Genomic DNA, 12,390 nt, shown 5'->3' with positions numbered 1-12,390 from the left:
CTGCGACAATAGGTTAGTTTTACATTCGAGATTTGAGTTCAAGAACGGTGTTTAATGCTATCCCAATTTATCATCTAATTTCGTGGTCATGTCCCCTAACTGATTCCCTGCACCCAATATTTCCTTTTTGATTTAGAAACAACTTATTTACTTTCCGTTTTTGATTAGTTACTTTATTCACAAAATTTCCTCTTTTGTCTTAGCTATATTTAATCTACATAAATTCATAGTGTAATTGTTTGGTCCCTATGGATTCGACCCTAAAGTGCTACGATGACACCACTTGATCGTGGTGGAGTACACATTAGGTTTTAAATCACCTGTTGATTAGTATATCATTTGTAAAATTGTTAACTCAAAAGATTATTCAACATCATGGAAATTTTCATGAGTTAAAGATGTGGTAAGTTGAGTTATCTATTTTTTTTAATTAAAAAAAAACGAAAATTCAGTTATATAATACAAAAAAATTATTTTTTCGTTTTTATTTAATCCATATATCAAGAAAAATAATTTTTACTGAATAACATTCTAGTAATTAATCTTTTGCTAATAAGTCAGCCGTCAAATGGTTGAGTTGTCAATAAGTCAGCCTGTGACAGATGAGTTATAGTTTTTTTACCATAACTCAGCCGTAACAACATCTCATAAGTCAGCCGTTTTTCATAACTCAGCCAGGCGGAAAATGGTAACTCAGTTGTGTCGTAGTGATAACTCAGCCAAAATTTTGACAACTCAGCCGTGTCGTTGTGATAACTCAGCCAAAATTTTGACAACTCAACCATCGGGTGAAAACTCAGCCATAACTACAGCTGAGTTATGTGCATAACTCAGCCAGATTTAATAAGTCAGCCGTAACCCTTGGCTGACTTATGAGCATAACTCAGCCAGATTTCCATAAGTCAGCCGTCCGCTCTTACTCAAATGTTTTTCCGATAACTCAGCCATACCAAACATACTCTGTAACGCGTTACGGCTGAGTTATGGTTACACGTCAAAGATTTCTGACGTGGCGTTTGACGTGGCAATGACATTTTTGTAATAACGTTTTTTCCGGTAACATAAAACAGGAGCACGCTGGGTATTTTGAAAATACCCGAAACATTCTAGTAATAAAAAAGTTTTTTGTAGATTCTGGTAATATTAACTAAAATGAGTAACATTTGAGTAATTCACCCAAAAATATATAACACTCTCTTCATATTAATTGTGAAGTGTGACAGGTGTTACGAATAGTTTACACGGTTTAGTATACTAGATCATAACATATTTATATATATAAATATCTATATATATAAAGTTACCTTTTTCAATCTTCTTGTGCAGTCAGCAATTCTCTCTGTTTAATAAATTCAAATTTTCGGCACAGCCCATATTCGTATGGATTTGTTTCTTATGTCCTTGAAAGCCCAATTTTTTTTTGTTTCTTTGATGGCCCAATATATTATTATTCGATGTATAATATGTTTTGCAAATAAAAACCCTTCTTCACGAAGGTCAACGCCACTGTCCGCCTTGTGCGACCTCAACGGCCTCGCCTCTTAAGCGTTCCTCACTTCCATCTCTGTCGTTTCATTTTACTTTGAAACTGTAATTCAAGTCTTGCATGTCAATCGTTTCGTTTCCCTTTGAAACTGTAATTCCATTCTTTCAATGTTCTCTCTTTCAATTGAAGTCCCACTACTTTCCCATGTTACTTGAATTCCTATATAATGCTTTCCACTTGATCTCTATTCTGTATCGTAAATCTCAAATCTCTCTCTTTTTTCTTTTTCCTTCATCGATCGGTATGGAGAAGGATAAGAAGAATAAGAAGAATAAGAAGAATAAGAAGATGGAGTGGTTTTGGCCGGAGAAGAACAACGGTGGAGTTATTTTGGAGATGGAGGATGTGGCGGCCGAGCATTTATCTAGAGAAGGGACAATGAGTCATTACAGTTTCAGCAAAGGTCTTCTTCCGCCGCTCGGAGTCGGATCCGCATGGAAATCAACCCGCATGATTTGTCCACCTTTTTAACGTTTCGAGCAAGCTAGAAACGGAGGATCCCACGCTCTGCAACATTGTGCAACTCATCATCAGTCACAGTGATGCGCTGTTGCTTCATCGTCTCTCCCTTCGATCCTCGCTACAGGTACTTACGCTAATTCTGTATCTTCCTTTACTTTTGTGTAATTTGAGATTTTGTGGACTGGATGATTCGTTGATGCATGTGGAACTGATTTTTAAGCTTCTCTTATGAGATTTATGGAGAATTTAGAAATTGCAAATCTCAGTTTGGGATTTTTGATGAACCTAAGCTGTTGGATGAATTCTTTCGTGTTGGTGAAAGACATTATAATTCCATGATTTTCATAGTTTTGTTTAGGTATGATAGTATCACTGTGACTGATGATGAGTTGCACAATGTTGCAGAGCGTGGGATCCTCCGTTTCGAAAAAAGGTGGACAAATCATGGGGGTTGATTTCCTTCTGATTGATGAAAAGGTGCCCTCATTCTCCATTCTCCCCTTCATTCATTCTGAATTATTTACTTATCCTTTTGTTTTTATTTCCTTCTTTTGCAGTCTACTTTGATGCAAGGCTCCATTTACGTCACCCACCTTCTCAAATTCGAACATGCTCTGCGTGATGGGGCTTTTATAGAAACAAAAGAGGTTGTTTCTTCCGTCTTCAGTGGAGAGGAAGGTTCAGAGGAGTGATAGTACACGGTCAAGCCAAACAAGAAACAACACGGTTTGAGGAGACGATACAAAAGGATGATGTAGTGATTGAGAGACTCATTTCGAAGCTTCTTATTGCGAATGATCAGTTAGAAGCAATATCAGAAGCAATATCTGCAGCTGAAGAAATAGTCAGCTCTCTTGCTGACAATTTAACTACTTCATTTGAGAAGCTAAAGAATGATAAAGAAGCTGCAAAGAAAGAGGAGCTTGAGCTAAAAGAAGAAGCAATAGTCATCGAGAGTGAAGTACAAAACACATAAATAGGAATTGGTGAAAAGGAGAAAGAGTTGCTTTCAAAGTAAGATGAGCTTGAGAACGCTAAGCACGCAGAGGCTTTAGCTCTCGAGAAGCTCGAGTCTATGGCAGATAAGACAATGAAAACTCGGGAAATGGAATCTCAGAGAAGTTCAACCATTACAATCTCAAGATTTGAGTACGAGTATTTGAGTGGACAAGCTTGTCACGCGAAAGAAGCTGCAGAGAAGAAAGTGGAAGCTGCAATGGCGTGGGTTGAAGCACTCAAGGCTAGCACTAACGCGATTTTGTTAAGGACGGAATCTTTAAAGAGAGTGAGTGGGAAAACAATGGTGGAAGAAGAAAGGGCATCGTTCAGGATGCATAGGTCGCTATTGATAAAGAGACTGGTCCAAAATGAGATTCAAAAGTTCAAGCAGAAGTTAGAAGACTATGGCGTGATCAGGTCTCCTAAACCTATAAGAAAATCGCTTCAAAGTCACAAAGAGAACTCAGGAGACAAAGGCTTGATCAACTCTCCTAGACCGGTAAGAAAATCGGTAAGGCTGAGCGGGAAGTTCACACCGGTTCAGGGAGGGAAGTCGAGAAGATACTCATCATGGAACAGAGCGACTCCAACGTTCTTTGTAATCAAGAAGAAGAAGAAAGTTCCAAGCTTGGTTAAAAATTTGAGCAGGAAAAGGCGTAAGTCCTCTTTAGAACAATGAGAAGTTTAGTTATCTTGCTGCCGTAACTGAGTTTTGTTTTGCTTGCATTTTAAAGTTTCACATTGTTTGTAATTGTAATGTATAGCTTGTAACCGGTTTATTGTTTTGAATTTTATTGTATTTATGTATATTGGTTTGTTCATAGGCTTCTCTGCATGAATCACTTTAAAAGAAAGAAAAAAAAAGAGGATTTTCGTCGCTATGTGGGGTTTAACAAAGAAAAAGGATGAGAGGTGGTGATACAGTCATTATGAAAGTTTATCGTAAGTACTTTCTTTCTAATCTTTATAATATTGTCTATCGTATCTTCGTCAAACATGTGAAAAGTTCAAGGTAAATGATTTTTTGTTGATCCTATTATCCTAATATTAATATATTCAAGAAAAATATGCAGAGTAAAATTCCATGGATGCCTTGCGGAGTTGGATCAATTATTGTATTTGTTGTGTCGTTTCATGCGCAAATGCTTTGGCAAACCCATTCACCCCCTTATTAAATAAGGAAATAAAATCTGTATACATTATTATAAAATTAAAAATTTAAACAGCTCTTTAATAAACCCAAACCGACATACAATTTCGTTCTACTTGTAAAATCTAAACCCTAACCATTTCATTTGTGAACCCAAACCGACATATAATTTCGTTCTACTTGTAAAATCTAAACCCTAACCATCTCATTTGTGAACTCAAACCAACATCTAATTTCGTTCTAATTGTAAAATCTAAACCCTAACATCTCATTTGTGAATCCAAACCGATATATAATTTCGTTATACTTGTAAAATCTAAACCCTAACCATCTCATTTGTGAACCCAAACCGACATATATAATTTCGTTCTAATTGTAAAATCTAAACTCTAACCACCTCATTTGTAAAGCCAAACCGACATATAATTTCATTTTAATTGTAAAATCTAAACCCTAACCATTTCATTTGTAAACCCAAACCGACATATAATTTTGTTCTAATTTTAAAAATCTAAATCAAGCCAATATTAACTTTCCTTAATTAAAAGTATACAGAATTTGTTTCCTTAATTTGTTTTGCTTTTTAATTCAATTTCGATTTATTTTTTAAATAAAATATTAGATGGAAGATTCTGATTGGCTGAGAGAAGAGAGGGTGAACAAGCAGGTGGTGAACCTAAGTATTTTTCTTCAAAAATATAGTTATATATAGATGTTGTTTAATATTAGTTTTCATTCATTTGCATCAATGTTGCAGTGCACTATTTATATGTGATCAAGGGATGGGGTAAAACATAGGCAGCGAGCAAGCATGTGATTTTTTTTTACCAGATGGGTATGACTTCTGAGAATATATATACACACAAACTAAGATTGTGCACTGAAGAATCGAGAGGACAAGCAGATGGTGGTGAGTGAGAAATCATCACTCATCAGAATAAAAGGAATTAAGCATCAATAAGGTCAGCCTCTATCTTCCCTCTCTCTCTTTACCAATGTCTTTTAACTGTCCGTTACGGCTGGAAAAATAAAGTTGGGCCAATAAAATAAGAAACGGAGATTGATGTAAAAGAAAAGGAGATAAGTAAATAACAATAGATTTTGAGTAAACTATATCAAAGCTAGAAGTGTATTCATGCTAAAGATTTCACGACCACAGATGGGAGTTGTGGTCAAAAAGGAATTTCGATATGGTGTAGCTATAATGATCAAAGCTACAAATTTTACACACAAAAATATATAAAATTGAGTATTGATATGCATTCCCTCAATGCAATCAATAGCGATATATGCTCACTTTTTTGATAAATAACTCATTCTAACCTTTGTTGCATACATATATTTATTATCAATTTTGTAAAACAAATTCTATATGATAGGTAATGTATGGTGATCAACAGTAGAGAATGGATAATGAAAAGAGTCGATCCCAATCACCAAGAGATGATAACGAGTGTTGGTAACACATTTCGAAGAGATTGACAATACAAAAGAAGTTCACAGAGATGTAAGAAGATAGTAAGTGAGTTTAAGCTGAAAGATATGTAATTCAAAGATATTGTCTGAAAGCTCAGAGAGATTTAACATTTTATTATGCATATAATAATCATGATCTAACAAGTATAACAATTATAATTCAAAGATATTGGCTAGCAAAAATTTTGTAACAATAGTAACGTAAAATTTTATACAAAAAAAATTTGATATGGTGTAAAAAATAAATAAATGAAATAGAGAGAACTACAAAAGTGGGAAAAATGAAACTAATATACTTTCTAAAAATAAAATTAATTTATAATACTGGTATTACAATTCATTACAAGTTAAACTTAAACATACTACAAATAACTTACATGAGGTATATAATTTTCAAAAGTATTAGACCAATCCCAGGGAAAATTAATATTTACAAATTCTAAAATATTAATTGCAAAAGGAAAAAAATTATACACTAATATATGGTACCACGTACTTTAGGTTATTTTTGTCAAAATGTTAATACACACGGTCACATGATTGTAAAAGAAAAATAATGAAAAATAATTAATTCTAGAAATAGAAAATGTTAGAATTATACTGGGTGTAGCCGAGCCGACCAGAAATTTGGTATAACCTTTTCGTATAACAGAAAGAAAAAAAGACACAAATCAAAGTAAATATAACTAAAACCTAATCTAATTAGAATGAATCATAATAGTATAATATTAATAATAATAGAATATTAATAAACCAGAACTAACGACTAAAGCAAGAAAATAAACAATAACTATACAAAACTTAACTCGGGTGAGATTTGTTTCACCACTTTTTTTTTTTTCGTTTTTTTCAAGTCTCCTATTATGTTTGCTTAGTGACAAGTTTGTCTAATTTTAGGTTTTAACAAGGAGAGCCAAGAATCAGTATACATGGAAAGGTTTTCCCCACAGCTTTGAAGGAGAGACAAGTGCGGTTTTTTTTCGTTTCTTTTTTAAACTGTTCTTCTAAATTCAGTGATCCTAATGGAAGTTATAGGACACTCTGAATTCTGTGGTTTATGTTAGTTGCTCTAAGAAGTTGGTATTGATAATATTTGGTCTCACTTCACTTCTTCTGATTCTTGGATGCTTGTTTTTTTTTTTTTTTTTTTTTTTNTTTCAGATTTTGCATATTTCACATAATGAGCTAGGGAAATTGATGGCTGGAGGAGAAGTATATGGGCTACACTTTTCTAACTCGGGTCCTACATTAATATTGTTGGCTGGGTTCCAAGGAGTTGGAAACACAATGGTCTGCGTTAAACTATAGTTGTTACCTAAAGAAGTAGCAGGTACGTTTTTTCAAAATACAGTGGAGATTTTTTTGATGGGATTTTCAAAATAAAATCATGGTAACCTCTCGAAAGTAGTTGCTGTATTTGTCAGCATGGCCGGTGTGGTCATGACGACGCTCGGGAAAACTTGGGCTGCTGATGATTCATTTGATTATTACATGAGTTGTCCAACTTCATCAACCATATTTTTTAACGTACGGTTGATATTTGTGTTTAGCAACGGCCAACCAATTCTCGCTTAGGGGTATTAATTTAACTCCCCTTCTGATTACAAACTTGATTGCTTTTTTAGGTAGTGCTTTTGTGGGTTTAGATAGTGCTTTCAAGTTATGATTACTTTTTAACAGTGATTTGTGCATAGGTTGTATGAGCTGTGGTGATAAAGCTAAGTCGAATGTAGCTGTACTCATGTCTTTGCTTCTGCAAATTCAATAAAACCAATACAATCTTTTTTTTTTTTATGAAAGTTAAAATTATTTTAGGATAAAATAAAAGAACTTGTAGCTGCTTGCCAAAAAAAAGAAATAAGAACTTGTAGCTACATAATGTGGTCTTAGAATTAAAAATTCCGAATAAAATAAATAAAACATAAAATGTAATTCAAATTAACATAGTACATGTAGTCCATGAAGCGGTAGATTTCCTTGTATATGAAGCATCCATCGCATACGTCATGTTTGGTTTTCTCGGTGTGAACTGGACCTGAGTTTTCATTCTTTTAAACTGCAGGTGAAAGTGGAGAACAGTATCTGGAAAGTTGATGTGATTTGGACATAATTTATCTGTTTCAAAGCTCCATTTTGTTGTCTTTGATCCTTTGTTATTGTAACTTTTGAACAATGCAATCTGGAAGTAGAACTATATGGAGCTGAGTACATTAACTGAACTATTTACTCTTTCTTCTCTTTTCTGATTTTAAAAATAGCGTTGAGGCAAAATGGTGAAACTCATGTTCAAAATGAAGTACTTTTTTTTAATGTTCTGATTTTGCTGCATTTTAATGAATGTATTATTCGCTACTCTTTTATAAACTATGTTTTACATCTCTTTTTATTCAAAAAATACAGAATAAATTTCAATTATAGTAGATAAAAGAACAATTTTATTAGAAATCAAGATAACCAGTCAACCTTGCATACAATAATCCTAAACGTGAGAAATTATAATTACCTTTTTTTTACCAAATGATAATTATACTTTCTATAGATTATACAATTGTCTCACAATATATTAGAATGTAAAAATATACTTTAGTTAGACAAAAAAGGGACAATTGCATTTTTAGTACCTTTATTTGCATTTAAAAGAGAACGTAGACCTTATATTCGTTTTTCAAGAAACATAACCACTAAGGGTGCTGAAATTACAGTTGATCCCCTCACGACCAAACAAAAAACAGAAGCCAAAATGACAGATTTAACCCGATGAAGTCTGCAATAGATATCTTTAAGCTTGATTTCAAACTAACGTCAAAAGGGAGACTTCAAAGTAAGTCTCCTTTTTAATTATAGGTTAAATATTAATTTTAAAAATTATAAAAAATAATTTGATTAACCGTTTGATGAAATAATAACCACATAGACTTCCTGCATTGTAATAAAATAATTTTACATATAAACTAGTAAAATTAAGGGAGGTAAAGCTGATTAGGTTAAAATTATTTGATTTAGGGTTTCCTTAAGTAGACTTCTCTGTAGACTATTGGTGGTTGACTTTTCTATGCCATCAACTATTAATAATTAGTCCTGGGCGTTCGGTCAGAATCGAGAGAACCGAACCGATTAAACCGAGATGTTCGGTTTTCGACAGCATCTATGAGAGGATCAACAAACCGATCGGCGAAATTAATTTGGTAATTCGATTCCCAGTTCGGTTTGGCGAGACACATAACCAATCGGTTTTAATTAACCGAGTTATATATACCTAATTTTCACTAACCCTAACCCTAATAATTTTCATTTCTTTCTCTTCCAACTTCTGCCTCTCTCTCTCTGGCGGCGATAAGCGATTCTGAAACTGAAAAAATCTGTCACTCATCAAATCATCTTCGTAATCACCTTTCTTCTTCATCTTCGCCATCTACAGCTCTTCTCTCTATCATACATGGTGTAGAGATCGACCTTTTAGCTGTCCAAACCCTAATCTCGAGTTTTAGACTGGTAATGGCTTTGTTGAGGTGTTTGGACGGGTCTGCGCTTCTCCTACGGCGGGTCTCTTGCTCAGATCTGGTTCCCGATGGTGCACCGTCGGTTTAATCTCAGATCTGCTTTTCGCCGGTGGTCTCGTCTCCTCGTTGTTCGTGTCGTGGCGGAGCTCGAAGGTTGGTTAAGGTGGCGCATTCCGGGGCTGATTCTCTGCGGTTTGCCGTCGTGGTCTTTTTGATGTCGTGTCTCAATTTTGGGTCACGGCTCCTAGTGTGGGTCGCTGGTGGTGCAGTCTGAATCGGAGCGAGTGGCGGCTTGGTTCTTCTCCGGTGTGGCAATGGACTTTGTGTTCATTCCGGTAAGATCTCTCCTCGGCTTGTGGTCCTCCGGTGCTTTAAGCATTGGTTGGATCGGGATTTTGGTTGTTGTCGTGGTGTTCTTTGTTGTGTTGTGTGGAAGGCTAGTTGTGAAGCTTAGAGCATCATTATCGTTTGTTGCAGTGTGTTGATTATTGAGTTGTTTGGTGTTTTGTTTCATAAACCCCATCGTCTGAGGTTTGATTTATAACACCATTTATTTCCTTGGTCTACAGAACAAGCATAGTGGGAGGGAGGTCTTTGAGATTGGTCTGATGTTAATGTTATAACTGAAGAGACGATTGTGGTTTCATTAGAACCTATCATAGTGATTGTGATATTTCCATTTATTTGTAAGTTGAAATAAATAATTTGATGATGTTTCTTGTTGCAGCCATGGAGCTTGCTCTCCCATTGGAGAAGCTACTAGGTGGGGAGTTATTACATAGTAGTACATCTTTTAAAGATTAAGTGGCTTTGTTACAAGTGAGAGAGACTGAGAGCTTTGGCCTGCAATTTTATGACATTTTGATTTTTAAAAATGGTCAATAGTTAGTTTGATGCATCTAGTTAATTAGGTTTAGACTTTTTAGTCTTGTCTTCATCATTTATATGATTTAACAAATCCTTTCTTTGTCAAAGTTGTGTGTGGGTTTGTTTTTTATGTGACATTTTCAGCTGGGAAACATAGGAGGGCATTTGAATGTTGCAGCTGAAACAAAGCTCCCAAGAGAAGTAGGCTACCCATCACGACTCATGTCTTAGACGTCTCACCTGATGCTCCATGGTTCAAACTTGCAGGTTCTGAAACTGACATAGCAACGGTTGTCAAGAATTTTTAATGAAGCTGAAGCTAGTGAAGGAGGATATGAGAAAAATGTTCTCTCTCTTGAACTGGTTTTCATCAACTTGCTTCTCCGGTAGCTGTAGAGTTTTGGTGGTGAAGATGGGAAGGAAAAAGCAAGAAACCTCAATCTTCTTATTTTAAGGTCCACACACGATACACATTTTATTGTAAAAGTTTCGTCTTTGAGAACTAACTGGGAATTCCAGAGAATTTTAATGGAATTTTCTTAATTTGGTTCCCTTTATGTTGCATTATTGGTGGTGTTATGGATGAATTTGGTTAATTTGGTTCCCTTTATGTATGAATTTTGAAATTCTCAAATTGGAGTTTATGGATATGGTGAATGTTCATTGAATTCTGAAATTCTCAAATTGCTACGAGACCGATGATTACATTGCACAAAGCAAGAATTGGATAATGGATTCATCATTGCTTAATCGATAGTTTGTGTTCACGGAGTTATGTATAAATAATCTGCTCATTTTAATACAACAAAAACAAACCGTCTCTCATGTATCTAAACTGAGTGATCAAGACAATATACCTTTTATCACATTTTGCCAAAATTGAAACATCATTACACTTTACTTCTTCAACAGATCATATCACATTGAGCATTTAAAATCCTAAGAGGATCCATTCAGGAACTTGTCGACTCTATGATTAGTTGAAGCTGAGAGAAACTTCATGCAAATAGGAGGTTTAACTCCAGCTATAGCAAGCACTGAACTTGGCAAAGTTCTCCACGCACATGTCAATCGCAAAGTTCCCCACGCACATGTCAATCGCAAAGTTAGAGATAGAATTGTTGTAGAAAAAGTTTAACTTAAATATCAATAGAAAAAGAAAATGAATATAAATTTTTTATAAAAGATAAAAAAAATTCAATTAAAGACTTTTTCAATTATACAGACTTCACACAGAACTCCAACACGTTGACTTCAAAAATAAGTCTAAGTTAATGACCTAACTGCCTAAGAAAACCAAAAACTTGATTTCTCCATATGTATAATATATAATCATGTCAAAAACATATAGAAGCAAGTACATAACATATATCAAAGAATACAACAAAAAAATCTTAAAAATTATTCACCAATTTGCAATAATTTGGTTTTCAAATAATGCTGACTTCATGTTCACATCAACGAGTAGACATAAAAAAGACTATACGAGGATAACTTCAAATGAAGTCTATTTCTTGGGGTCTATTTTTGCAATTACAATTTTACAAAGCAGACTGCGAATGAAGTCTACCATAACCGGTTGACTTCTTTTGTGGTCTTCCTTTGTTAATTTTTTGGTTAGTTTTGCAATTAAATAGATAAAACAAGGTAGACTTCAATGGAAAGTTCAACCGGTTAACTTCAAATATAGTCGACTATGGGTATTTTTGCAATTGACCAACCCATTGACTTTACAGTAGACTTCTGTCTACTAAGTAGACTTTAACTATCCGTCAACCAGAAAAAGTAAACTTCGTCGTGGTTAGTTTTGCAATTGACCAAGTTTGACTTTCGCCAAGTAGACTTCGTATGAAGTCTACATTAATGACGACTTCGTTTGCAGTCTGCCGTGGTCATTTTTGCAATTGACCAACAATTGCATTTTTTAAATAGTAGACTTCTTTTGCAGTCAACTAATTATTTTAATATATTTTTAATATATTAATATTACGGTCAATGCTTAAATAGTTTGGTCAATTGCAAAAATAGTCACTATGGAAGTCTACTCGTTTATTATCGTAAGAAGACTTCGTCCGGCAGTCATAACTAAAAAGTCAAGAATTTGGTCAATTGCAAAAATACACCTTAGTAGACTGCAAATGAAGTATCTGACGGAAAGATTATAATGCAGTCTGAACCATATTTTTTTGTTTTCAAATGAAATTAAGGAGACTGAAATTGCAGTCTACGGGCTCGAAACTCGATAAATTTTTAATTGCAAAATTGACCACAGAGTAGACTTTACATGATATTATGACGGTTAGACTAACAAATGAAGTCTACTTTCGCAAAAAAATCAAGGAAAATCATGAAATCTACCGGAAAATAACCTTATCGGTGGTTGTTTCGCA

The 12,390-nt window shown here is 34.4% G+C and overlaps 1 protein-coding gene across 1 annotated transcript; it reads left to right on the top strand.

Moving 5' to 3' along the window:
• Positions 1,508-3,784, top strand: LOC104758137 (protein PLASTID MOVEMENT IMPAIRED 2-like). The gene is made up of 3 exons (XM_019239219.1): positions 1,508-2,132; positions 2,414-2,485; positions 2,566-3,784. The coding sequence occupies exon 3, from the start codon at positions 3,084-3,086 to the stop codon at positions 3,684-3,686; it is 603 nt and encodes a 200-aa protein (XP_019094764.1). The 5' UTR covers positions 1,508-2,132; positions 2,414-2,485; positions 2,566-3,083; the 3' UTR covers positions 3,687-3,784.

The sequence above is a fragment of the Camelina sativa genome, chromosome 17, assembly GCF_000633955.1.
Source record: "Camelina sativa cultivar DH55 chromosome 17, Cs, whole genome shotgun sequence".
In the NCBI taxonomy this organism is placed as follows: Eukaryota; Viridiplantae; Streptophyta; class Magnoliopsida; order Brassicales; family Brassicaceae; genus Camelina; species Camelina sativa.
Note: the sequence above shows the minus strand (reverse complement) of the source record. Positions and strands in the feature narration are given on the sequence as shown.